The 27,725-nt window shown below is 33.1% G+C and overlaps 1 protein-coding gene across 1 annotated transcript; it reads right to left on the reverse strand.

The window, feature by feature from the left end:
• Nucleotides 1-949: 949 nt before the first annotated feature.
• On the reverse strand, nucleotides 950-27,518 carry LOC129938700 (lysosome-associated membrane glycoprotein 1). The gene is made up of 5 exons (XM_056046396.1): nucleotides 27,309-27,518; nucleotides 27,062-27,203; nucleotides 2,407-2,727; nucleotides 2,123-2,344; nucleotides 950-2,054 (listed from the first exon to the last, which is right to left on the reverse strand). Exons 2-5 carry the CDS (start codon nucleotides 27,126-27,128, stop codon nucleotides 1,717-1,719), a joined length of 948 nt encoding a protein of 315 aa, XP_055902371.1. The 5' UTR covers nucleotides 27,129-27,203; nucleotides 27,309-27,518; the 3' UTR covers nucleotides 950-1,716.
• Nucleotides 27,519-27,725: the final 207 nt, after the last annotated feature.

Raw genomic sequence — 27,725 nt, forward strand, 5'->3', positions numbered from 1 at the left:
ATAAGGAAATCAACATCAATAGATCTCATCCTCGATACCCAAACATTCGAAAAACGCAAATAACTAATTTTGTTCGCCTAAGACTTGGACACACTTAAATCACACACGAACATCTTCATGTAACGTAACACTCAATTTTTACAACATTTGTTAAAAAACTGTACCGAAACAAAAAAAAAAACAATTAAATGCAATTTGAACAAAGTATCTGCTAATAAATAATAATAATAATATAAATTACGCGCGTCTTTATAAAATAATGCCATTTTGTAAATCACAAACTTTGCGAATCCAATTTAAATTTTCACTTAGCCACGTTTTTTGGAAAACGTCGAATTTCACTACTACATACATATTTACTTACCATATATTAAATTTCTCAAACATTCGCCTTAATGTAGTGAAGAGCTAAGGCTTCAATGGCATCTGCCTTAAGGAAGCACACACGATGATAACAAAAAAAAAGGATTTTCTTTAATACGAAATAAAAAATCATAGTTTAGAACGATTATTGCAAAAACAAAGGAATACTTCTTCAAAGAATTAGTGTCATATCAATCGATTTGGGTTTAATATAACAAGGAGGACCTGTAAATATATATTCCAAAATCTATTTTGCTTAAGACGCGTTTAATTTTTTTTAGCTCTGGTCTACCGAACGAAGAAAAGCTTTTTGGTTAAAAATCAAGTATCGTTTTAATACGATAGCAAAAATTTCTAGTTTACTATTTTTAAAACTCTTGTTTTAAGGACAGAGGTTTGTAATTTTCCTAGTTGTCTACTTTTTTGATGCCTCAAAAACGGATTAAATAAATTTAATAATTATTTTCTATTACCGGTTTAATTGTATGTAAAGTTTACGCCATTTGGCGTACTTTAGGTAATTTATGTTTTCAATGACTCTTGCATTTGATTCCTCCTTGAAATCAATTTAATAAAAACAATACAATTTCTTATTTTAATTATAATTTATTGTTGAAAAAAAGAAACGAACAAAATATGAATAATTATTCAAACAAAAAATAATCCAATGACCGTTTTATCGTCTATCGTTTTAATATTTTAATAGAATCAATCACTTGTATTTTTGTTGTTTTCTTTTTTTGTTTTAAGTTGAAAAACAAAATCATTCATTGATACAAATTTTTCATTTTACTTGCACAATTCAGCTTGGTCCTAAATGACAATTGTTTTTCAAGCATTTTTCCTTCTTTCTTTTTATTTTTTAATACACATACAAAAAATATTTCTAAGATCCTAACTATGCCAATTTTTCGTATAATAAGTTTATAACATTCAGTGTTTTCGAAAACACTCGTTTTTCTAGTCTTATAAAAAATGTTTTTAAAGTGAAAATTTGATAATAAAAATAAAAAAAATAAAACTGTCAGCTAATTTGAAATATAGTTAAAAGTTGAAATATTTGAAAAAATAGAACAAACAAAGTATTTTTGATTGTTCAGTTATACTAATTAAAAAAAATCCAAAACAAATACGTAGCCTATTTACACATTTTTTTGTTTTTTTTTTCTTTTTGTCTCGTTTTAATTTGTTTTGTTTTTTTAAATACGTTTCTTGTTTTTATCTTTAGTCTCTTTTTTTCTTCTAATTGAATATGATCGGAATTTTTGTAAATTTTTGATTACTCTCCACTCACGCTCTCTCTATCTCTCTTACTTTCTTTCTCGTCCTTTCTTACTTCTGTCTATCTATTTCCTAAAAACTCATATAACCACGAGCAGTGGAACGACGACGAGCGCACAAGTATGAGACCAAAACGATCAAAATAAGAGCAACTAATGCAATGCCCACAGCAATTGGAACAATGTCTGGGGTTTCTGAACTATCACAGTCACGAGCTGTTGAGAATGAAGTGGTATTCTCTTTGCGGAAGGCTTCCATTTGGACATCAGAAAGTCGGATGGTACCGATGACAGCATTTTCATTGATAGCCTCCGTCAAATTGAAGTATTGTGGCCGAGTGCAATGGTAGGACATTTGGGAAGGTGCTTCAAAGATGTCTCCACGGTAGATCAATTGGACAGATTGATTTGCTAGACAAAAAGAAAAAAAGATAGAATAATTTATCTTTCATTTAGAACACACTTCTTGTACTACTAACCCTTGGGATTAACGAATTCTTCAGAATCAATTGGCAGACTGACCATGATTGTGTGGACATTGACATTGGAACTGTTGCGTTCGAAGTAGATGGCCATCGAGTGAATAGCCTTCTCGGGTCCCCAGTTAAGGACGATTTCCTGAGTGTTATTTGATTCACAGTTGACATCATGAAGAGTTGCAGTTGCTGGAATATTGTAAATAGCTCTCGCGGTTTTGTTATCTGAAAGGAAGAATGGAATATTATCAATTTATTCGACAAATTTACTTGAGATAAGAATGTACCTGCTGTTTCGTAGGTAAAGTTCAATTGGGTAGCCATTTGAATTAAAATGCATGTTGAATTCCACCTGCCCATTGGTGGTTCTGGAATTGGAACTGGATTTGGTGCTGGTGTTGTTACTGGTCCAACTGTTGTTGTCTCTGGCTTAGGTGTTGTTGTTGTCGTTGTTGTTGTTGTGGTTGATGTAGTAGGAGCCGAAGTAGTAGTCGTTGGGGTTACTGTTGTTGTAAGGGGAGCAGTTATATTTTCAGCAGCGGCTAATTTTTTAGCAAGGGCAGGGATCGAATTGATGCCATCTTTTGGTATCATGGGTTGCGGTTGACCTTAAGTTAGAAAAAAAATATAAACAATGAATATTTGTAGAAATAAATAGTCATTTGAGGAAGAGTTTTAATATACGAGAACTATCTAGCTAAAACGAGATTAAAGTTGTGATCCTAGAATCGGTGTTTCGAAAGTTCTTGCAATTAGATAACATCATAACCTTGATTCACAATGTAAAAAAAAATGAGATGGATAGTTCGACGTATAGCAAACAAGGGTATTCAAACAGCAGCGCTTTTCATAGCTTCTTTAAACCAAAATTGGAAATTTACCAAATTGACACAAAAACACGAAAAGAAAGTGATTTTCAATTCCTAACACTCAATTTATACAAAAAAATCCTTATTAGGTTTCGAAATGCACCGTTTTGTTGTCTATAACTAACTACATATTTAAATTTTCATACACATCTGACATGACAGATTTTGGATGAAAGAAATATGGGCATAGCCATTTCGCCGCGTTGAGAAAAGGAAAATAAGGTCTTTAATTCTTATTTCATTAAGTTTGACAAGATCTTCAAGGAAAGACTTTTCAAAAGAATGACATTCCTATTCCAAACAAAAAAGAATGAATGACATTAAACAAGTTGCAGTTTGAGGAAAATTGTCATCTTACATCCTTAAGTGAGCTTTTAAGGTCGAACCTTGCCAGGCTAAATCGACAGATAAGAAGAACCTGAGCCTCACAAACCTTCCCGAATTTGTTAGAGCAGAATATGAAACGATATAGTCTAATTGATAGATTTAAAAGTCTCTTATTTGTCTGTAATAATAAACCTATTTAGTTTTTTGTTTAAGTCAGTTTGAGTATTTTGCATTTCTTTCTCATAACCTTTATGAGAACCGTTATGTGAGCTTTCTTAAGTTTTCCGATATTGTATTGATGTTATTGATGAGTTATGCTCACACAATCGGGGAACCATCCTTAAAAAAAAAATGGCGCCCAGTGTACATCCATAAGATCATTTTGTATTTACCCTTCCACGCAATGCGAGCCTTTATTAAGCTTATTCTTCAAAACTATTTAGCATAGAAAACCAAACAAATTCTTGGTATAAATTCATAAAGAGACAAAGTAGCAGATATTCAAATTAGAAAAAACAACACGTTCTTATCTCGTTTTCTCGTCACATTGTGAAATAGACAACATGTTAACTTTTTCCCACGTTTGTTTCATCAATTTTATAAGTTAAATATGGTTTTATGAGTCGTTTAAAGTATTTTTTGAACTGATATTAATAATTCTACTTGTAACTTCTTCGAAGTCAGCAATATCACGGATAAGAAACACAAAGAAGGTTAGATTCAATTTAAGTCTTACCCTTTGAGTTAGGGCAGTCTATTTTAGGAACGTTTAGATAAGGTGTTTTTTACTTGAAAAAATTGAATTTAATTTGTGAACACACTACTTAACTAATCATTCGAGCTGTCTTTGTCAATTAATTCTATAAATTCACTTACTCGTCCGAAACCCAACAGTTGATGATTAACCGACTAAATGTGCATGGCCTGTTATGAAATCTGAAAGTCAATTTGAGCAAATCCAAGGTAATGATATTCCGGAGTGGTTCTGGTAGAACAGCCAGAAATGAGAGAAACAATCGAGATTGTTAAAGCCTACAAATATCTAGGATTTACAATAACCAGCAATCAATATCACAGTGTTAAATATAAGGTCTTTGTTGCAGTAGCGGAATCTATTATGATGAATGCACCACAGTTATGGGAAGGGGAAGTTTAAAACGGTCGAAAAACGCTCCAAACTATATGATCTCAATTGAGACAAGACTATTATACCTCTCTTCATCAAACTTATTAAATTTCATGTTGCCAAATGAAAGACTCCCAAAACATCTGCCATTGGATGCAATTGAGAAGAAAAATCTGTGGTATAAGAAGCTAGAAGACCATGCTGCCTACTGTAGAACAGACTTTCGAATAGTTGATGAAAATGGTAAATACTGCGATGACGACCTCCGGAATCTTATTGCAAATTTAGATGAAAAACTAAGAGTCGACGCTATTAATGAAGCTACATCCTCTTACCGCATCGGATTAAATCGGATTATCTATCTATCTTCTATAAACTCAACATTTTTATCATGGTAGAGTACACAACCTAGCTGCTTCTGAAAATTATAAAAATTAAAATAAATTTTCTAGTAGACAAGCAATAACAAGTTTAGTGCACATATTGAGTCTAGACATTTGTATAAGTCTAGACATTTGTTGGCGTCTGTAGCAAACGATCCAAATCAGTTAATTAAAAGGCGGCGTTTTCAAGAATTGGGCATCGATCAACCACTTTATGGCATTTTGCGTAAGGATCCTGGATCGCACCAATATAAGATTAAGCTGACGCACGAATTAAAGCCGATGTCTCATTTGAAGCGACTCTAGAGAAGATGTGGCAAGATGATAAATTTCATCGCAAAATCATTTTCAGTAACAAAAATAACGATGCGGTTTTCATTCCGGCGGCATATTTTGTCATCGACGATAATCATTGTCACGTTACTGTGAATGGCCAGCGTTATTGCGGAATTGAAAAATATGGACCTGAATACAATTGATTCTATTGACTATTTATTAAGTAATTTGTTTATGCCACAAGCTAAGGCTCTAGGCGTCAACGAGCTAGAGCGTCACTTATGTTTCTTCGCTAAATAAAATTATATTTGGAGCATTTTAATTTGAAGATATGAGATTTTTCCAATAACCGCAACTTGTGGAAGGTTCAAAAAGGCCAAGTATTATAATCCTCCGTTTTTAATTAAGCTTCATCAAACAATTTTTTCTAGATTTTCTTAGACTCGATCAGGTATGAAAACCATTTACGTTCGTAGCTGACCGTGAGCATTTTTTTTTATTTATTTGGCGCTTCCTGAGGATCTTCTAAAAGCTGACCAATTGGCAAAATCGCGAAGTGTTCTATCATTTTTCAGATATCAGTCAATACTTTGCGGACCGAAGATGGCATACCAATTATGCGTGCTTGTTAATTGAGTTGTTTCAAAAGTGTATTTTATGTCCTGAAGCCATTATTAAACATTAGTTTGTTAACATTATAGTATTATTAAAGTTATAGGTTCTAAAGTGGATTTTTTTTACAATTTTGTCTTTATAAAACAAAAATATTATGTGCTAGAACTAAGCTTTCCAGCTACATTGACTGTGTATACATTGAATTTTCTAAAGCTTTTGACCAACTTAGCCATGGAATTATTTCATTTAAACTTAAAGCTCTTAGTTTCCACCATTTTTCTTAGATTGGATCAAATCATACCTTGAAAACAGATCCTATGAGGTAAAATTTAGAAATTGTCTTTCTGAACCTTTTTATGCTCTATACTTTTACAAGCCAACACTTTTACGCATACTTTTACAAGCCAACACTGATAGTATCACATTTTGGTGTGGGAAAAATAGCCTTGCCCTCAACCCTTTAAAATGCCAGACGATAACTTTTACTAAAAAACGAATCCTTAGTGTATTTGATTATTGTATATCACAGCAAAAACTCTGTCGCGTCTCCACATTTAAAGATTTAGGTGTTTATTTTTGTTCCAATTTAGAGTTTAAACATCACATTAATTTTATTGTCAATAAGGCAAGTTCTATCCTTGGTTTTAAAAAAAACGCTGGGAAAAGAAGTTCGATGATCCCTATGTTACTCTTTCTTTGTATAATTGCCATGTTCGCCCTCATCTTGAATATGCTTCGCAGGTATTACTCACTATTACGAAATTCATAGAAAACGTATTGAATCAATTCAACATAATTTCATAAGCTTTGCTCTAAAGGGTCTTCCTTGAGATGATCCCTATGATCTGCCTCCCTATGAAATTCGTATTCTGCTTCTTCAAATGCAATCTCTCCATCAAATGCGTGTTAATAATGACTACGTTCTTTTGATTTTATATATATTGACTTCCATAGAACTAACTATGGCAAGAATGAAGCTTTAAGTCGAATGAGCACTTTATATAACTTAAACTGTTCATCGATAGATTTAAATTTAAATAAGGTGGGATTAAAATCGTTGTTAAGAACCAGTGCTCTTCTATCCTAAACGTCTTTATTTTATTTTTTGTTCTTCTGTATTAATTAATGTTAAATGTTAATTATGTTTTGTATTTTCTGTGTGTGTTAGAATTTAATTGTATTATTATATTACTAACAACTAACACATGCACCAATGATAAGCATCAGTTTGAAGCTTGCTAACTACTTTCTGAAATTCTGAAGTGTAAAATACATGCCTATAACTCAATTATGGGCTATAGATAGACCAAAATATTCATCCTATTTTGGTTTGTTCTCAGGCAGCAGGTGGTGTTAGTTCATCTGTGGTTTTCCTTTTCTATTCTGTCAATTTTGAAGTTTTCGAATTCTATCGAATTGAAGAACATGCAATTTCATTTCACGTGAAATTAAAAAGTGATTTCAATCCACTTTCGATCGAAATTCGGAACATGGGCGTATATGTCTCAATTTTCTAAATCACTAGGATCATTATAGTAAAATTCTTCAAGGGTGATAGGGCAGGACATGAACATCTCCTTTTCTTCTTCGTTTAGCAGCTTATTTTCAGGAGCTTTAAGTGGAAACGCATACCTATCAATTAAGCAGTGAACTGTTAGAACTTCTATACCAGAGCTTATGTTCAATCTAGCAACCGAAATGAGTTGCTTAGAGCGTTCAGTATCAAGCATAAGCCAAATTAGTTTAGTTGACCTTCAAGTGGTTGTTTAGATCATCTGTTGTTTGCTTTCTTTAAGATATCATGAATAAAGCATAGAGATTTACCGATATTGCATTTGCAGTCTATCAAAGGTAAATTTGTTTTATGGTTTTGCAAGTTCATCAGCTTTGCAATTTTGTGTAATGTCTCTTTTAACCGCCACCCAAATATGGTACATTTTGAACTGCTTCGCCATATACACAAGAGATGATATCGCTAGTTTCGGGCTGTTAGTGAGTTTATTAAGACAGAGTTCAATGATTTTATTTCAGCTTGACTATCTAAGAAGGTGCATATATCGGTTGTCGATATCACGTTACGTTTTATCTGAACCAAGAGGGGGCATCTTTGATGGTCAGAAGTTCTGCCCGGAGCATGCTAGTGATTGGGAAGACGAAATGAGGGACATAGATTTAGTCCGAAGTATGAAAACCATAAAATAAATACTGGTGTGCCCCAGGGCTCTGTTTTATCTCCAATATTCTTTCTCATTTTTATTAATGATCTCCTGTCTGCAACATATAATACAATACATTGTTTCGCTGACGATAGTACTCTTAGCTTTTCATATTCGTTTTCAGACTCACATCCCTCTTCTTTTAATGTGGAACTGAAACGACAAAATATGATAAGCTTATCAAATTCCGACCTAAATTTTAATGCTTCGAAAACCCAATCCTGTCTTGCACCGTTAAAGCGAGATATACCCCCATTGCCATTTTTCATGTATGGCACTTGCATCAATGAGACTGAACACCTCGATATTCTCGGTATGTGTGTCACCAACCACCTCTTGTGGAATGATCACATACGCGATGTCGCCAAAAATGCCGCAAGGTGTTTGGGTTTCCTTAGGCGATGCAAGAAATATTTCACCCCTTCTGATTTGGCTGCTATCTACAAGACTTACATACATGAGTATAACAACTTACTTAAGCCTCTTGGATAGTATTGAACATCTGACTCTTTTTTACCATTATAACGGCTTATGCTCTAGTGAAATAGCCAGTTGCATTCCTCCCTTAAACAGTTCAACCGTAATACTCGCGCTCCTAGGAATGCTCATCAGTATACCCTCGAGCCCAACTTCGGCCGTACAGTCAAATACAGAGATTCGTTCTTTAGCCGTACCACGCGAATGTGAAATGCCTTACCACACTCTGTCTTTCCTAGTCATTGCAATATTCAGGAATTCAAAACCAATGTGTACCGACATCTCCTTTTAAACCCTCACTCATCTTCCTAGTGATCACACTGTGCCTCTTCATAATAAGGGTAGTAATATCTCCTTGAGTGTGTGCCAGCAAGGGTAAACTAGGTCTTAACACAATTCGGAAAGTTGTCGAATGATGGAGAAACTCTTTAGTTACTCACTCTCTGTTGCCGGCAACATCAATCAACTTAACTTTAAGTCGCCGACAACTAAGTTGATTGGGGCGCCTGGCCTTAAAGAAAAATTCATTTGAAAATAAGTTTCCTTTTGCTCGCAGTTTAAGCTATTGACCATAATTGTTTATTTTTAAACAGTCTTTAAACAAATCTCATATAAAATATGTATTTAGAACGTGAAGTGATTAGAATGCAAAACATGGAATTCCTAAATGAATATTGTAAATAGAAAACTGCTAAAGGCGACCTTCTTTGCAAACGTGTACAAGTTTGAACTCTTATAATGTATCTTAATAAGCCATTAAGTTTAATTTTCCTTTAAACTAATATTCACTATAACTGACAAAGTTTATGTTTCTGTTTTTGCTGGAAGTATTCTTCGAAACCCATACTAAAATCGTGTTATCGTTAATTGTCCCTCAGAGCACGATATTTTTTGTATAAACAAAGACTGAGTATGCTTATACATAATGTTCATACACACAAATGTTTATACGAATGTCAGAGTAATAAATTAATATATTTTAGCCAACAATAAACAAAAGATATCGTTCATTTAAACAACAACAAAACGAACGAAAAAATGAAAACAAAAACTTAAATCATTGTTTGCATAATAAAACGTTTACAAAGTCAAATTTTATATGAATGTACATAAATATAGTATAGCTACAAAAAAAATGTATAAAACAATAAAAAATAAAGAAAACACAAATTAAATTAAGACAAAACAAGTTATTTCAATTTTTAATTTCTAAAACCACAACATTCTTGTTGAAATGTTGGAAATAATGTTAAAATACACCTGAGGGTCTTTCCAGTTCGTCACGTTGTTTATTTATTTATTTTGTTGTTTTTGTTTGCTTTTACTTTATGTATTTAAATATTTTAAATTTCAATGAGAAAATTCTAGACGGACATTCAACTTCATTCAATTTTTGTTTCCCTTCTAAGAGAGTTCATCTCGAATCAATCAATTCGCGTGTTTGATTCAATCGAGTTGACTCGTTTTGCTATCTATAGAACTTTTTAGGAGTCAAGATTTATAAAAAGATCAAAGAAGTCTAAGTAAACCTGTATGTTGCTTTATATTGAGAACTTTAGAAGAATAGTTTTTCTTGGTTGTGTTGGATGAAAACAATTGTCCCCCATTATCGAGAGTGATTAATGTCTTTTTTTAGAGATTTTATCTCCTTTTGGGATTCCCTGATCAAGGATCACATTAACCATGCCTCAGCACTTGTACACCAAGCTTCAATAAGCACTACGAGGTCATTCAATCATGAATGCTTAAAATCAAGTTCACAATTACAATGATTCATTGCATCCCATGACAATGAAAACAAAACTCAAAACCTCATGCAACACTTGCAGCAGCCGACAACTTCCGCTAAGTAAGAAGTTTATCAATTTGAATAAATTAATCTTATTACCGAATTCATGTTTTGTTGTTATCTTTTTTAAAGAACGACCGACTCTACAGCGGCAAACAGTTCTCTGACTTGTGAATCTCAATGTTATCTTTTTGAAACTGCTTTCCAAATACGTGCCATAGGTCGGGAATGGATGGTTCTTTTTTGCTTCTATCTTTTATATTACATATCACTTAATTGAATAACTTCATCATCATTTTTCGAAGACAGGAAATAAATATTATGAAGTGGAATTCTTAGAGAGAGGCGTATATTTTGTTATCTTCTTTTCCTTCTTCAAGTGTGTATAGATTTCAAATGGACTTCTAGAATCACAATTTGTAAATAATGAGAAGTCAATGATATTGTCAAACAAAATAATAATAAATATAAACTTTTCCAGTATGATATTCTATCGTTCTGAGATAGAGCTAGAGAAGTTGTGGTGGCTTTATTGTTTGCTTTTGTTTATTTTAGCACACACTTGCAGTTTAAATTTCAAAATCAGCGATAAGAGAAATGAGTACGTAGCATAAAAACAAAAATACAAAAGGGTGAATTTCACCAGCTACGGTGCCGCTGCCGTCACCGCCTCGCCCAACACTGCTGATCGTGTCTTAAGTTTATTACTCATCATCGTTTTTGTTTTTGTTGTTTTTCAATTAATAAATCAGAATTAATTTCAGTGCCCTAACACTGTATGGCACACAAAAACTTTAACTCATTTTTGTTTATTTTCTTTGTACAGATGTGGTGGAAAAATGTATATATTTTGATATCAAATAATGCTGGGCGTATTATCGTTGGCTTATCTCTTATAGTTTAGTTTATACGTAAACAGAGCGGAGCTGAGCTTTATAAATTCATTTTTTTAAAATAATTTCCATACATTGCAAAAATTCAAAAACAGAGGAATTTCTTTTCAATAAAATGATGTCAATGCAACGTAAGCTGTTAAAATAAAAACAATATTATTTTGTTTTTGAAAGTATGACAAATATTCGAAATGGAAGTAATAATGTTTAATATTTGTTCATATGAACTCAACTATGAAGTATGCAGTCAGACATACAGGCATTAAGAATTTCCTTTTCATATATTCAATAAATTGTGAAATAAATTTTTGTTCATTGAACCCGTAAGCAACCCTTAGCATTATTTTAAAAGCAAAACTCTTTGGCTTTTTGGAATTAGCAAATTATATAACGTAGGCCCAAAAAATAACATCACCTGTGTCAGGTCATAAAAAATATCTGGCCTACAATAGATTTAAAGCGCTCAAGGTGCTTGCTATCTCTAAGCAGATCGCGTATAAGCTCGATAATCAGAGTCATAACTGAGCACTGTCAATGAGGAAAGCACGCCACGCGGCTAGGCGTATTCTCGAATGACTTTTGCAGAAACTATATAGATAATTAGGAGGAGGAGACAGTTCTTCACTTCCTGTGTAAATATCCTGGTCTAGCTCAACAACGCAACAATTACCTACGATAATTCTTCTATACCGATCTAAACTATCTCAATTATATTAACATAATCAGTCTTTCAAATTTCGCATGAGCTTAGACTCATGTGGTATCACAATGGGCCATTAAACTGACCTAAGTGTGTCCTACTTCATCACGGACAGCCACTTTAAAATAACCTAACCAGCTTCAAAGGAAATAGTCTACAGGGCAATCAACTGGCCCATTTCTTCAAATAACACGCTCATCAAATATTCCCCTCAACAATACCACATGTCGTCCAAGTCCTTATCTTCTTATTAGGGCCAACAATAATTAGTTATCATGGCGCAATAACGCTGCCCATACACAGTAACATGACAATAGTTATCTTCCATGAAACAATATGGCCCAATTGTTATTTTGTTTGGATGAAGTGGTCATTCTTGAAGAAACGTAGATTTTTAGCCGACCTATAAGCCATATTTTTCTAATTGACGAACTCGTTGAAAAATGAGCTTCGTCATTGAAGATGATTTTGCGATTAAATTTATCATCATGGTGCATTTTCTCTTAATCCCAATCGGAGAACGTACGTCGCATTAAATGCTCCATCGGCTTTAATTCTTAAGCCAACTTGATTTGTATAGGGTGTAAACCAAGATCATTATGCAAAATATATCAAAATGTGGATTGGTGATGTCCAATTCTTAAAAACGGCATGGAATTGCCTGATTTCGATCGCTTGCTAAGGACGCTTGAACGGCATGCCAGCGATATGCGTTGAAACTTCGACAAACCCGTAGTCTAACTGACACGGCAACGAATATCTAGACTCTAATTTGTGCACTAAAATCGTTATTACCGTCTACTAGGGCCAGAAGTACGACAGAGAATTTGATTTAACGCTCTTTAAGTTGTGGTCATTGAATCAGACTCTCGGTATATAATTTTTATGATTTGCAGACGTTAGTCGTTAGTGTACTTTATCGTGATGAGTTTACTGAATAAATTGACAGCAACAGTTCGAAGATGAGTGGAAGATAAATTAAATTCAAAGTTTAGGGTTCATAATGTTGCAACAGTTAAGTTAGCGATTATGATATACAATGAAGTTTACGATTAAGACCACAATTGCCGACGGTACATCTCAATAGGACTTTCATGGGACTTCTATAGATCCATTGTGCTTGCTACACAGAATTTTTGTTAGGATTTATATGTAGGTGCAAATTAATATCGGGAATGTTTCCTTAAATTATTCTGAAACCTTGGGAGACTCTTAACATGTTTTTGAGTGGCAAGTATAGTACCCGTGCATAATGGTTAGTGCGTGGGACTGATATGCCAGATGTTTGGGTTCAACTCGTGTCTGTGCCACATGCATTTTTTTGTCACTTTTACTGCTTCTTGCGAAGAATTGACAAATCCTCCAAGAGTAATTTCTTGTCATGAAAAGTACTTTCTCAAATTTTCCGTTTTTTTTTTTTATTCGACATTCGACAAAGTGAAGGTCCCCTCCATTGCTTACATTACTTCCACACATTAATGGTTGAGAGATGTAGGTCACTAGGACCAACGAGCTGTTGAGCTATATTAGGAAATCTATTTTTGTTTTCTAAAAAACATCTCAAAAACGAAAATTTGGCAAGAGCTAACCAACCATTCGTCGTCAGATTATTTCTCCAAGGGTTTTTTTGAAAATCAGTTACCTTTTTCCATAAGCTAAAGTACATTAATTATAATAATTTCTTATGAGATCAATTCCTAGTCTTAATCAATATGTTATTTTAAAAAAAGCCTTAAATTTAGCTATATCTTTACTCACATAATATTCTATTAATTTAATTTCTTATCAAAGGCGGGAAGTTTTTCTTAATCTTACACAAATTAATTAAATAATGATTAAATTTATTTTGATAACACACAAGTACAAGGCCTATTGGCTTTTTTAAACATTTTACCGACAAATTCTAGTATTAATCGTAGGGTTCGGCAAAACATGCATTTCCCTTTACTCTCTTTTCAAGGACCCGAATAAATATTATGTGGAATTTAAAGAGTTCGAACTCTAGATGCAATCTTTTGCAAATAGCATTTTCTGTACTTTTAACTTAGCTAACTTTGTTTATTTATTTTAAACAGAACAAAATAATATCAAAATTATAAATAATATAAATTATTGTCCGGAACTAATTGCTAAAAATGTATGAAGTTTCAGTAAAAAAAAAACCCACATACACATAAAAAAGAATATTATTTTTAGATGAAAATTTTGTTATCTAAGATAGCATTTAACCTCACCCTAATGGTTGTCATGTCATCAGACAGTTGTTGCTAATCATAATCATTGTTTAGAATGCAATACTCTATGGGTATGAGTAGGGCTAGGTTAGACTTAATGATGATAGATAATGTCTAAAAGTCTTTTAATTTATTATTTTGCCATACATTTTCTAACTACGTAATATATTAAAGAATATTGATAGTTAACTGAAGTTCATACATGAAATAGCAAAAGCGAATGACGATACAAAATTTGATATATAAAAATGGTAATTATTATTATATTTAATAGCTAGTCTATTTTTGCTTCAAACAAGCTGGAGATAATTTTTATTAGGGGTATATACCAAATTATGTGCAAAATATTGTCGGGAGAAAGCACTCTCCATTAATAGAACCTAGGTATTGTTAGCTCGATAATGAAGACAGTAGACTTTCCACAGAGGAATGGATGAATGAAAGTCCACAGTCGATCAAATATTCAGATTACGATAGAACCTGGTAAAAAACCCCAAAAACGTCAAGTTGACACCCATCATCATTTCTTCGATTTCAAGTCCGCATATGACAGAATCTGTAGGGCTCAAATGTATAGAGCCATGTCTAGTTTTAGCATCCCAGGCAAACTCGTCCATTTGAACAGGATGACCATGGAGAGTTCGAGTTGCTTCAGAAAATGAATCACTGCCATGTAATTTCTTTAACATCGTTTTTGGACTCATCGCGATGCCAGTTTTGAGACAAAGGTGGCAAAAATATCTCGGTCATAATGTAACCATCGATGGACGAAACTTTAAATTGGTTAAGGACTTTTTGCTCTCTAGAGCACATGTAGTATATAATACACTATTCATATCCGTCCTGCTATACAGTGCAGAAGCATGGACTATGACAAAAGCCGATTAAAGCGCTTCGTTCGTTACGAGAGAAAATTTCTTCGCATGATTTAGGTCCCGTATGCATAAAAGGCGAGCGGAGAGAAGATGGAACGGCGAACTGTGTAAGCTGTAGAGAGACAAAGACTTTGCCAAAAGGAGTCGAACTCCTGAGATGGCTGGGTCACGTGGGTCCCATGGAAACCAAGTCTTTTAATCCACGCCCATAAAACAGCGCAGTGAAAACCAATTTGGAGGGTGCAACTGGAGACATCTGGCTAGATACCGAGCTAGATGGAGAAGATCGTCAAAAGCAATGTCCAAGTAAAGTTTATAATGCAACACAAACCTCTATACCACGGAAGTCTAAAGCAAGAACTATTATGCTATTAACATTAGCTTTTTGTGTGTCTCAAAAGTGAAACTCTATTTTTAATGTTGAGTAGAAATTTCCACACGTAAAGTTTAACATTTTAAAACGTTGACCAATGACGAAAGGCACGTCTATTGAATGTAACATTTTGAGTATTTTTTATCTAGTTTGTGGAAAAGTTATCATTTCGCAAAATAGTTTCCGCTTTACAGGAAGTTTTATTGACCAGGAATATTTTTGCCGACGTATATTTTTTCTGTTTCTGTTTTGTTATCGTTCCGCTTTATTATCTCGCCGCCGCCGGCCGCGCCTCCTCCTCCGGTCGCATAGCCCTTTATTTAATGCAATATAAAAATGACAGTGGCATTCATTTCTTGTTTGTAAACTTTGCTCTTGGGCGTAAGGTTTCTCTTGAAATAAAAAAGTTCGATAAGAACAAGAAAAAATTAATATTGATGGTTTTTCCGACTACGAATATGGAAGTTAAAAAGAAGAAGACAAAATCACACTTGGTGATGTGAACTTTGAAGAAATGTGGTACAATGTACAAGTGCAAAGACCATTTGTCTACCGCAACCACATACGAAAAAAGAGATTATAAAGTACATAAATATTTAACAATTAACCACTAATTTTTTGTATATGCAATGATTTTTTTTCCGTTAACAAAGAATAAGACTCGTGATGCTCAATGTTTTTTCTTAGATATGCAAAAGTCTTATGATCATGCAGAGACCTATAATTTTATCCTATAACTCTGGCAAACTTTATTGATTATTTTCCTTTGGATGCTTGGAGCTGCATTCTTTGTTTTGTAGACTGATATAAACCCGAAGTGTATTTTGAGTAATGCACCAAATTCTTGTATCTTTTATAAATTTCGCTATTTTGCCAAACGGTCCTCATTTCTTTTGATTTTCGTAGTTTTCAAATTCTTTTAAATTTCTGTAAATTTGTGTTGTTGTTTCTTGCTCATAATCTTCCTCTCAATTAAAAATTGGATGATGTTGTTTGAAAAGAACATCATCTAATAAGTGGACAATGGTCCAATTATTTTAAAATACAAGCAATCGAGTGTTTAGCAGAGCCCAAACTATTGCAAGAAATCAATATGATAGAATATGTTCTGATGATCGACTACCAATTTTGTTTCTCTCATTTTTCACAGAGAAGATTGAGTTTATAGACAATTTGGTTGACAGAAAATTTGTAAAAATGTTTAGCGAACATTCTGCCAATATTAGAAGACCTTCCAATCGTGTAAACTTAACTCATGAGAATTAAAAAAATGGGGTGGCGCAACAGTCCGTTGTGAACCAGGGCCTAGTGACTTACAACTCTCAACCATTCCTGTGTGCGAGTAATGTTGTCAGGAATGGAGGGGACCTACAATTTTATGCCGAATCCGAACGGCTAGTTTGAGAAAGCACTTTTTCATGACAAGAATTACTCTTGAAGGATTTGTCAATTCCTCGCAAGAGGCAGTACCCGCGAAAATTAATTTTTTTTTTAAATTAAGGTGGCACAGGCAGGGATTGAACCCAAGACCCCTTGCATGACAGTCCAACGCACTAACCATCATGCCACGGGTACTACCATGAGAATTAAATGACAATAAAATCAGCACGATCCGACTTACAATACAATTTTGTAGCTCTTTCAAATCAAAATTTAATAACGATTTATAAAACGGTACTTTTGCATCAAATGCATCAAAAATATGTACAAAATAATGTGTTTTTTTGTATACAACATTTTTTATTTTTCTATTTCTAGCAAATTATAAAAAATCCTATGCTTTTCCCACCCTGCGAAAAGCCAACATATAGTTGTCCATACATGTTTTTAAAGTTTAGCCTAGCGCTTTCTTCATTGTTATTTCGAATGCCAGTCGAATTGGAAACTGAAGATGTTTCAGATCAAATGGTAGCTCTGGAGGAATCATAGAGATCCTAGGGATTAAAACATTTCCGCTTAATAATTAACGACACAGAACAGTAGCTTTCGGAAACAGCGAAAATCACACGTTCACTCAGCCAATCATAATTTTTATGATTTTCCATTATATTTGCAAATACAGTTTAAATCAATTATGGCTAAAACACAAACACGCTTCAGCTTCGGCTTCAACTGCGTTACGTTCGGCCTGCTTCGAGGTTGCTTTCAACAGCTGTTGAGCTGTCAGAATGGAAATGCAACTGGCTAGTTCAAATAAAATCTTAATGGCTTATCTCATTTTACTAAGTAGCAATTTTCTAAATACCTTGCAATTTACTAAGCGACTCTAAAATATTAAAAGTTTCTTTTTTTGCCAACTAGTAAGTTGCTTATTTCCTTTTATTAAAAAAAATAGCATCCTAACATATAGCAAACAAGCTTAAACGGGCTTACGAATTGAAGTTCCTAACTGTAGGAAGGACCATTTCATCCACTGCTCTTATAAGATTAATTTTACAGATATCATATGGATTTAGCAATTGCTAAAAGTTCAAGTAGAAATTCGGTGATTTTAAGTTTAGCAAATTGTTATAAGAAAATAAGAAGATGAAATCGTTTCAAATTACGTAAATCATCTTTTAAGCTTAGTAAATTGCTTAAAACGGCTTTGACATTTTTTACTGGATCGTTTCAAATTTTGCGTTATTTCTTAAGTTATTTTTGAAATAAGTTTAAAGCTTAATTATTGATAATGTGATGGAACTGTCGAATCCGAAAAATATTTGCACATTTCCGAAAATTGCTTGATACAGGGTTGGGCGTGATTCCTTATTCTTCCTTATCTGAAACTCTCGCAACTGAGCGGCTATTAATAGAAGAGCGTTGGTTTATGGCTTGTTCCAAAGCACGTTATCTAATGTTTTTATGCCTAGTTCAGTGTCAACAATGCGAATTGAGTGCGCATTTGCGATCATCGCAATTCAGCGTGCTTTTAGAAACCATTTTAATATCGCACCTGCGGTCAGACAAATCAGGCGATCGGACATCGATTTGTCTGTGGGTGGACACGTTCGGGGATACCGGTAGTGTACAGAAAACTTCGAAAGAGTAAGGGCGGTGATTTTAAAATCCCTAAGGCAATCTGCACACAAACATTCGGCTTTAGGGATTTCTAGTCGCACAGTGAGACGAATTCTTCCTGAGGAACTTAATTTTCATCCAACGACTTCATCCACGAGATACTGTTGCGTGCATGCATGTGAAAACCTGCCTGAGGACGCCTTTGTTTTCTTTAGTGACGAGGCACATTTCCATTTTTCAGGATGTGTGAAAACATGCGATATTGGAGCCCCACTAACCCGAGAGGACTTAGCAGCTTCTGCATACAGAACGTGTGACTGTTTGGTGTGCAATATCCAGAATAGGCATTATTGGCCCATGGTTATTTGAAGAGAACGGAAGAGCAGATAAGGTCAATTTTGAACGTTATGGCAGCATGATTGTGAATTTTTTTGTCTGCCCAAACTTGAAGAAATGAATTAGGGGAAGTGTGGTTTAAACAGGATGGCGCCACAGCCCACATGGTAAGAAATTTAATGAATATTTTGCGTTAACACTTCCCCGAACGGCTTATCCCTCTTAGAGGCAATTTTCAGTGGCCAGCACGATAACCACATTTAGCCCCATGTGATATTTTCCTGTGGGGCTACCTTAAATCGTTGGTATACACTGATAGTTCAAAAACCCTTCGTCATCAAAAAATAATATTCGTGCTGCTATTGCCGACATAAGCACAGATATGCTGGAAAAAGTGGAAATACATTTCAAATTCCGACTATTTCAGTGCGCGAGAATGGTGGTCACCTTCAAGATGTCGTTTTTAAAACCAAATAAAATAAAACTTTAAATGTACTTCTGTACACAGAAAAAGTAATTAAATCAATATTGCCAATACTTTTTGTGTTATGATATTTTAAAATAAGGAAGTAACCACGCCCCACCCTGTACTATCATTTAAGCAAGTACAATCAACAAATGGGAAAATCACAGATTAAGTATCAAGATCAAGTGGAAAAAGGGTTAAATAGTGATATTCATGTTGCAAACTTGTGTTTTTATAAATCGATTTAAATTGCTGTTATTTAAAATGATTTTGTTTTTCAAATAGAATTTGTTTTTATATAGAAACTATCTACAGACAGTCCCCTAGAAATTTCATAAAACTACATTGAAATCGGTACATAAATAAGCAAGTCAGGCGGCTACATACAAATTTTTCAAACTCATTTTTATATAAAAGGATAATAAGGACATAAGGAAATTTGACCACCGATCTTAATTTCATGAATAGCACTTCTTAACGAATACAATAAAGCGACAACATCTCGTCATCTAAGATCTTATTTTCCAAGACTGGCTTATTTACTTCAACTTGTATTTTTCCATTTATTAGGATGACAGTTTTTCGTGCACGCGCGCTACACTTATTCATTGATATCATTCTCAATTGCAACATTAAATCACCTTCGCTTTCTTTCGAAACAGTCACCTCTTAATCAATGCTCATCATAATAATCATTTTCAATCGTTGCTCTATGTTTTTGCTTCTGTTTTGTTTATTTTGTACATCACACAAACGCTATGATTGTGGCACCATTATTATAAGCATAAGATGTAAGATGAGATATTTTGTTCATAAATTGAAACTTGCACGTTGGTTGGGCATGAATTGGTTCTAGAAAACAAAGATATCACATTTGTTATAACATCAAATGCTTCAACAAATCTGTGTCGCTTACTTCGAGTAAATACCAGAACAAAATCTTATGCAGTAGGGTATATATCTTTTATAGCAGGAACTTAATTAATAAAATGGAAATAAACAATTTTTTTTTTGGTTCGATGACATAAAACTTTCGGCTTAGATTTGAAACTCTCATCATAATAGATCTTGCTTTTTTAAGATCATGGTCCGACGAAGCACTTGCATTGGGCACTCCAAGCAGGGCCAAATAGACATAAAAACAATACAAATTTTGATTGCTGTGTTTTTGTTGTTTTATCATTTTTAGTCCTTATCAATCATTCCAAACGTTAATACAATTATATTTAATGAAATTGCATATAGTTTGATTTGGTGGCCAGTGAATACTTTTTAAATAGACGAGGGGACTAAATTTGATTGATAAGAAGCAGGCAACATAGGAATTCAGTTCAATGTAATGAAAAACAAACGATTGAGTTCAATAAGATACTCCCTATTTTTCATTGTATCGGCTTAAATTTACATTTAAGCCGAATGTGTCAAGTTACTTGATAAAATTACAAAAGTCATGATATTGACACATGAAGCTGTGAGTGTAAAAGCAGTGTAACCCATTTTTTAGCATGATTAATAGTTTTGTATTCTCGTTTTACATAATTATGAATCAATATCTATAAATGGCATCATTCTTTATTCTTTAATTTCTAGAATCTCCTAAATTCCTAAATAAATACAATTTAATATTGATTGAAGCGCAATATTATTTGTCGATATTCCTTTTTACAGAGGCTTTAAAACCCCCATTTAGCTTTGTTACCAAGATTTATAAACATTGTAATAACCAATTTATGACAAAAACAGGCCTGTCGTAATAAATTCGTAAAATATTATATAGATCCCCTCTTACTAAAAATATTTAATTTTTAATTAAAAAAAAAAAAAACAATTATTAAAATATCAACAACTCATATCTTGTAGTAAATCGCTGAAAAAAGGGTTTTATGTGAGGCAATTCTATTTTGATTCTGTCGGGGAGTTATTAAGTGAATTATTCATATTCATAGCGTAACAAAAATGTTCGGAATTTCGCTACCAGGGGCTCTGTATTATTTGTCATTCTTCGAAAAAAAAAACCTAGGGCTGGCTTCCAAATTCTTAGGCGCATGAAAAAATTGTTTACCTCTAGAAAAGGTGCTGAAGAAAAGAGAGAAAATGGATATAATAAATCTCTTTAATATTAGTCAGTGAATTCAATGCCAGTGGGATGTTTTTGATATTTTAAAGGCTTTACATTTTCCTAGGTTACCGAGACAAAATGAATATAAATTAACTTCGGGCAGTCTAACACATAACACAATATTTTGCTGACTAAACAATAATAATAATATTTCTACTATTTTTATAAGTGTATTTAAATGTGTGTGTTTAAAAATACATATAACTTAGGGGGAACTTCGTTTAGTATGTGTATAGCAGATATCATTATTAAGTCATTTGCAATTAAAATATAAAAATTATAAAGAAACAATTAGTTTTGTAGCTGATTAGCTGTGAGTTGAGGGGAAGTATTTTGTAGAGCGTCAATCTATAAACTTGTGAATATTATCTTCTAAAATTATAGAATTTTTTTGGTGACATACTCAAGTTGTTGTTGTAATATTCAATCTCTTTTATGAACGTTTTTAATTTACCAAGGGGGTCATTCCGTAAAACGATTATCGCTAGACAATAGCGTTTTGACGATAAACTCACTTCACGTAAGACGATAATCGTCAAAGTGATAGGTATTGCCAAAACGATAGCGTTTGATCGATAGCTAAATAGGTATCGTCTGTCATTGATTTCCAAATACTAACTAAGCAAATTAAAATACAAATGTTTCGGTGTAATTGAGTTTTGTTTCAAAGTGAAAACTCAGAAAAAGAAATAAAATGAATGCGGTCATGGAAACAAATAAAATATAAATAAGACCCTCTATTGTTTTTTCTTATTCACTTGTAAAATAATCTAAACAATTATAGTTTTGTTCAGTTTTTCAAAAGAGGTCTTTATAATTTCAATAATATCAGACATAGATAAATTATAGTTATATCGTCGACGTCAAAAAATAAAAACAGTAACAGTGACAAAAACAATAAACAATAAACACCACAAAATAGTTAGTAAGTTTGTAAAAAAAGCAATTCTTTGCAAATTTTCACAACTTCCCATAGACAAAAACCAAGTTTAATAACATTTTCAAGTTATCAAACAAGTGTTATTTTTCGTTGAGTTCATTTTGACATCTAGTTATCTTATACTAAAAACTATAGACGAGACGATAGTGACAAAGCTACGTGAAGCAAATTATTTACGATATCGTTAATGATAATCTTTTTGAAAATTACGGAATGACTTTCCAGTATTTGTATGCACAACTAATTTAATCAGAAAAAGTTCCGAAACGCTCTGAGATTCATTTGGGGCCGGAGAAAAAAAAATCCAAAAAAGAAAGAGTTTGGACAACTTAGGCAATTTATTCTATATCGAACATTTTTCTTTTAACCATATGAACCTTTTCTATTAAGAAAAAGGTATATTACATACATTTTCTGCTAAAATTTGGGACTTCCTACTCATTTCAATTGTTTCTTGTAGTTCTAAGATACTTAAAAAACAACATTCTTAAGAATTTGAAAAATTATTTATCCACCTATTATGTTTTAGGCAGTTTTTAGTTTTTTTTTCCCGTCCGAAGCTCAGCAACAAATCAGTTTTTATCTTTCGCAATTCTTTTTATTTCATAGGGCTCCCAAATCTTTAATTTGGAAGTTTTTCATTTAAATATTAAAAATCGATTGAAATTGTTTTCAGAGTTCTATCTTTTGATAAATATAATTTAAAATCATGAAAAATGAATATAAAAATAAACCAGCACGGTGTTCATATATGCGTTTCGCTCCGATGTAAAGGTTTGGCTCATCAGAAGATGACCATTACACCTTGTCTTGACTTTTATTTTCTCGAATAAATCGAGAATCCATATAATATGAGCTACATAGAGCTAATGTGAATTATATGGTTGCTACAAGTCTTCAGAGAAGATAAATTGTAACTATTTTATTTCCTTGCTATGGGACATTTAAACGGTGTTCAGGAAAAAACAATTCGACTATTAACATTTGGGTATTTTTAAATGTTTGGCTACTTACTTGTTCAAAATTGTGGCTTTATTAATAAACCAAGTTTCCGGCCTTCAGCGCCAAATGCAATATCGCCAAGAATCAAAACCTCAATATGTTCACGTTTAGTTTTACTAATTTTTTTTTATAATTATAAGTCAAATAAATTAACTAATATTTTAGCATTCTATGGGAGTACGAGTATTTTGGAAAATATTGGCTATAAAGAGGCGGGATTGGATTTAGTTAGCTTGGAATCGTGGTTCGTTTTTGGTGAAGAACTTAGGTTATTAGGGTTAAAATCGGCAATACTTGAAACAAAACTAACAATTCGTGTGGTTCTGTTGGTCTTTGCGTTTAGAAGTCGATGTCTGGAAACGAAAAAAAAAGTAACAGCTTTTTCTATCCAGAGGCAGACAAGACTATTGACTTAGAAATTGAATAATTCCTTTAATTGTTTCCAATTTTCTCAAAAACTTAAACATAAAAGGGGGACATACCCCCATCCTATATTTTTTTTTTATTTCTTTTGGCCAAATGTACCCATTCCAGGGTAATGGTATTCCTAATATCGGCTAAAAATGACTGATGTTACGAAGCACAGTCGAAAAATTGTCTTGATTATTTTTAAGGAACATCCTTTTACTCCAAATGTTATAGGGAATGTTTAAAGTGCTTTGTCCGTTTCATCAAATATGAACTAGAAACCTAATTATTCCACGAAACAAGTCTATTTCAAAAATTAGTTGGAATTTCATCTTGTCGAATTGAAAATTATTTCGCCTTAATCTAATCAAATTGAAATCACTTGAAAATCGCAAAAATTCGAAATGTAGAACATGAAAAATCACTTTAACTTCGAAGAAATGAAATGGATATCGTCAAAAACGAATTTCAGAACTCTGATTTTGATTTTAAATGGATTTCCATTTTATTTCCAGTGAAACTGAAATATAGAACCTATTTGATTGGCTTTTTAATTTTAATATTAGATTCGAAACAGCCCTAACATTTTATTTTTGACGTTAAAAATATTCTGACGAGATCCTTTTATTTTATTTTATTTGTCTCCAATAGTTTCAAATGTATAGTATGTACGGACTTTACAGAGGCATTTTGATTTCAAGTTATACAATGATAAAGGGTGATTTTTTAGCTATTATCTTTTTGGCAACACTGGGTTTAAACAGCTGACGCACGTTTCGTTTTTTGTTTCACTGTCAAACATCTTAAGTTTGGTCTATAATGTAACCATGAATCGTCTTACAAACGAAAAACGCTTTCAAATTACTGAATCTTCATCGCGCGCTTCTTCTATTTTATGGTCAGTTTAATCGACCCACTGAAGCGGCTATTGGGCCTATTGTGACTAAATTTCTCACCAAATGTACTTTGTTGCACATTAAAACACCAACAAGCTTACCTAAAGTGCGAACTGAAGAAAATATCGCAGCGGGTATCGGTCAGTGTTTATGATGACCATCAATTATCGATTTGTCGCGTTCCCAGTAATTGGGCCTCTGTTACTCAACAACGTGAAAAATCTTGCGGAAGGATTTAGGTGTGTCGTTTAAAATACAGCTGGTGCAAGAATTGAAGACGAACGACCTTCTGCAACGTTTTTGGTGAATGGGCTCTTGAAAAGTTGGCCGAAAATCCAATTTTTACCGAAAAATTGTGCTCAGCGACGAAGCTCATTTTTGGCTCAATGGGTACGTAAATAAGCAGAATTTTCGATTTTGGATTGACTGTCAGTCAGAAGCATTGCAAGAGCTACCAATGCATCCAGAAAAATTCACAGTTTGGTGCGGTTTATGGGCTGGTGGCATCATTGGACCGTACTTCTTCAAAGATGGTGCGAATTGTAACGTAACTGTCAATGATGAGCCCTACCGTAAGATGATATCCAACTGCCCAAAATGCAGCTTGACTTGCATGACATGTGGTTTCAACAAGACGGTGCCACATCCCACACAGCACACGCAACAATGAACTTATTGAGAGGCGAGTTCGGTGAACATTTTATTTCACGGTCGGGGATCTTGCGATTTAACGCCTTTAGACTATTTTTTGTGGGACTATTTAAAGCTCATGTCTATGTCTTTCTTACATGCCCGCTTCAATTGTCGCATTGGAAGACAACATTGAAGGATTTATTAGTGAGATACCGGCCGAAATGTAGGAAAGAGTTTGCCAAAATTTGCAATGAAATAATCTTCAAACATTAAATTATATGGACCGTAATATCGATTCAAATAAAGATTTCATGCTTTTTTCTGAACTTTGTGTCTTTTTTTGAAAAACTTCCATATAGCTTCTAAAAAATCACCTTTTAGTATAATTACGTTGAATGTACCCTTGAATATAATTTGGAATAATTATTCACATTACGAGTTAAGTCATTTACTGCTTTCAAACTTATGCACTCAAATATATCATCAGGTTATTTATTTTGTTGGTATTGTTTGTTGACTTTAAGTGAAAATTATCTGCTCTCAGTGAGATTTTAACCATAGCTAATCTTTCTTACGAAGTCTTGTTTACTTACTTTTTGATCTGAGTTCTCAAGTAAAAAATGCTTTTACAATATACCTACATAATTGCACTCATTGTTGCAAAATGCATTTTCAAAATGTGCTCTAACGTCACAAAACAAAAAGGTTGTTTTTTCCACACCACTAAACTATTCCTGTGAAAACATTAAACCTAACTAATCAAATAGACTGTTGTTTGTATATAATAGGACCCATAACAAATAATGTCAACCCCTATAAATGATAAGACCTTATAAATAATACACACAAAAATTGCTTCTTATCATAATCAATGTATCCGATGTATAATGAATCTATGTAATTTAATAGAAAGACTCCTCTTCTTTAGGGTAGTACCGTTAACTTTGCTGCAATAATAAAATAAAAAACTAGGTACGTAGGCATGATTCGGAGAAAAATGCAATCTTCATAATAATAATTGTGCTATGTTTAAATTCTTCAAACAAACAATATGCCAGCAGAAAATAGGAGTCAAGTCAAATGCACTCTTTTCATCTCCGTCGTTATTAGAAAACCTTTTTGTATGTGTTTTTTTTAAGTCTTTCCATGAGTCATTTATTTACAGCACAGCACTGACTGAAGATCGAGACAAAGACTTGTGTGGAGAAACTCGAAACTCTCGGCACTCACACCTCACACGACTCACTGTCACTAGTCAAGTCAGCACTCACTCACTCACTCCACTCCAGCCCCCCAACTATAGAAGAAGTAGAAGAGAAGTAGGTAGTAGGTATGGAAAAATAAAAGACTACAACCACAACTTATGCTTATCTCTACTTAATACTTTTAAGCTTTGGAGACACAATAATACAAATTTCTATTTGCTATTTTGTACTTTTGTTTTTGTAAATTTGTGGAATTGTGATTCGCAATGGAATCAATGATTTCGTATGCCGCCGAGAATGTTCAACTCTTTCTTTGTTTTGAAAATCCATATTTTGTTCAACTGTTTAGCTATTTTTAGATATCTTGTCTGCTGTTTATCTATCGAACTTTTAAATACAAAATGCGTTGTAGTATGTAAACATCACAGAATAAAATAATAATACAAAATAAAATCGAAATAGAAATGGAAATGCAAAGAAAAAATTGACATTGACAATGGAAAAAATAGTGTGTGGCTTTTGTGGTTTTCCTTTTTGTTTGTCCATTTTGTCTAGCTACTTCGATTTTGATTTTCTTCCCCCTCAGCTCGCCAACTAGCAGAGAAGCGACAAATATACAGGTGTAAATGGAGTAAAATAGAAAATACATATCTAAATTAAATTAAAAACCACAAAAAGGTTACAATTATGGTTCAATAGTTTCAATAGTTCGTTGTGGTTCTTCGTTCCTTAGTTGGCTTTAAGTTGATTAGGTATATTTTTTGGTTTTTATTATTTTACTTACCATTTATTAATGAAGCGCCCCCAGCAACAAGCAGACAGCAAATTACAATAAATTTATTACGAAACATTTTATCAAGTCAATACGGTTTCTTTTCTTTTATTTATTTAATTTTATTCTTCACGAATAGAAGAGTTAGAAAATTCTGTAATGAAATACAACAAAAACAAAAACACCTTTTTATTATAAATATTTAAATTTCAAACAACAAAATATAGAAATATAGAAAAACTTTTAAAAATGTTATCACCTTTGGCTTGTTGTGGTGGAATTTTGATGACAATTTACTCCTTTAGACGGTTTTTTGTTTCTTTTCTTTGATATTTATTTATTTTTCAACTGCGAAATGTTTCTGCGCAGAAACAGAATAATTAGAAAATTTATTTTGTAGAGAGGGAATAAAAACTGACGATTGACGAACGCTTCGGTAATTAAAATGAGAATGATGATGATGTATGAAATGCAATTTTTGTTGGCAAAATATTCGAATGAAATAAAATGCGAAAGAATTTTTCAAGGAAAATGAAACAGCTGTCGCGGGAATGGGGTTTGTCTCTTTTTAGCTAGTGGTGGTGGTTGGTGTGGACTCTTTCTATGTGACGCCATCATGAATCATATGACTTGCTTTTGAAGTTAGCTGTCAAAAAATAAAACATGTACAGCTGTT

The sequence above is a fragment of the Eupeodes corollae genome, chromosome 1, assembly GCF_945859685.1.
Source record: "Eupeodes corollae chromosome 1, idEupCoro1.1, whole genome shotgun sequence".
In the NCBI taxonomy this organism is placed as follows: domain Eukaryota; kingdom Metazoa; phylum Arthropoda; class Insecta; order Diptera; family Syrphidae; genus Eupeodes; species Eupeodes corollae.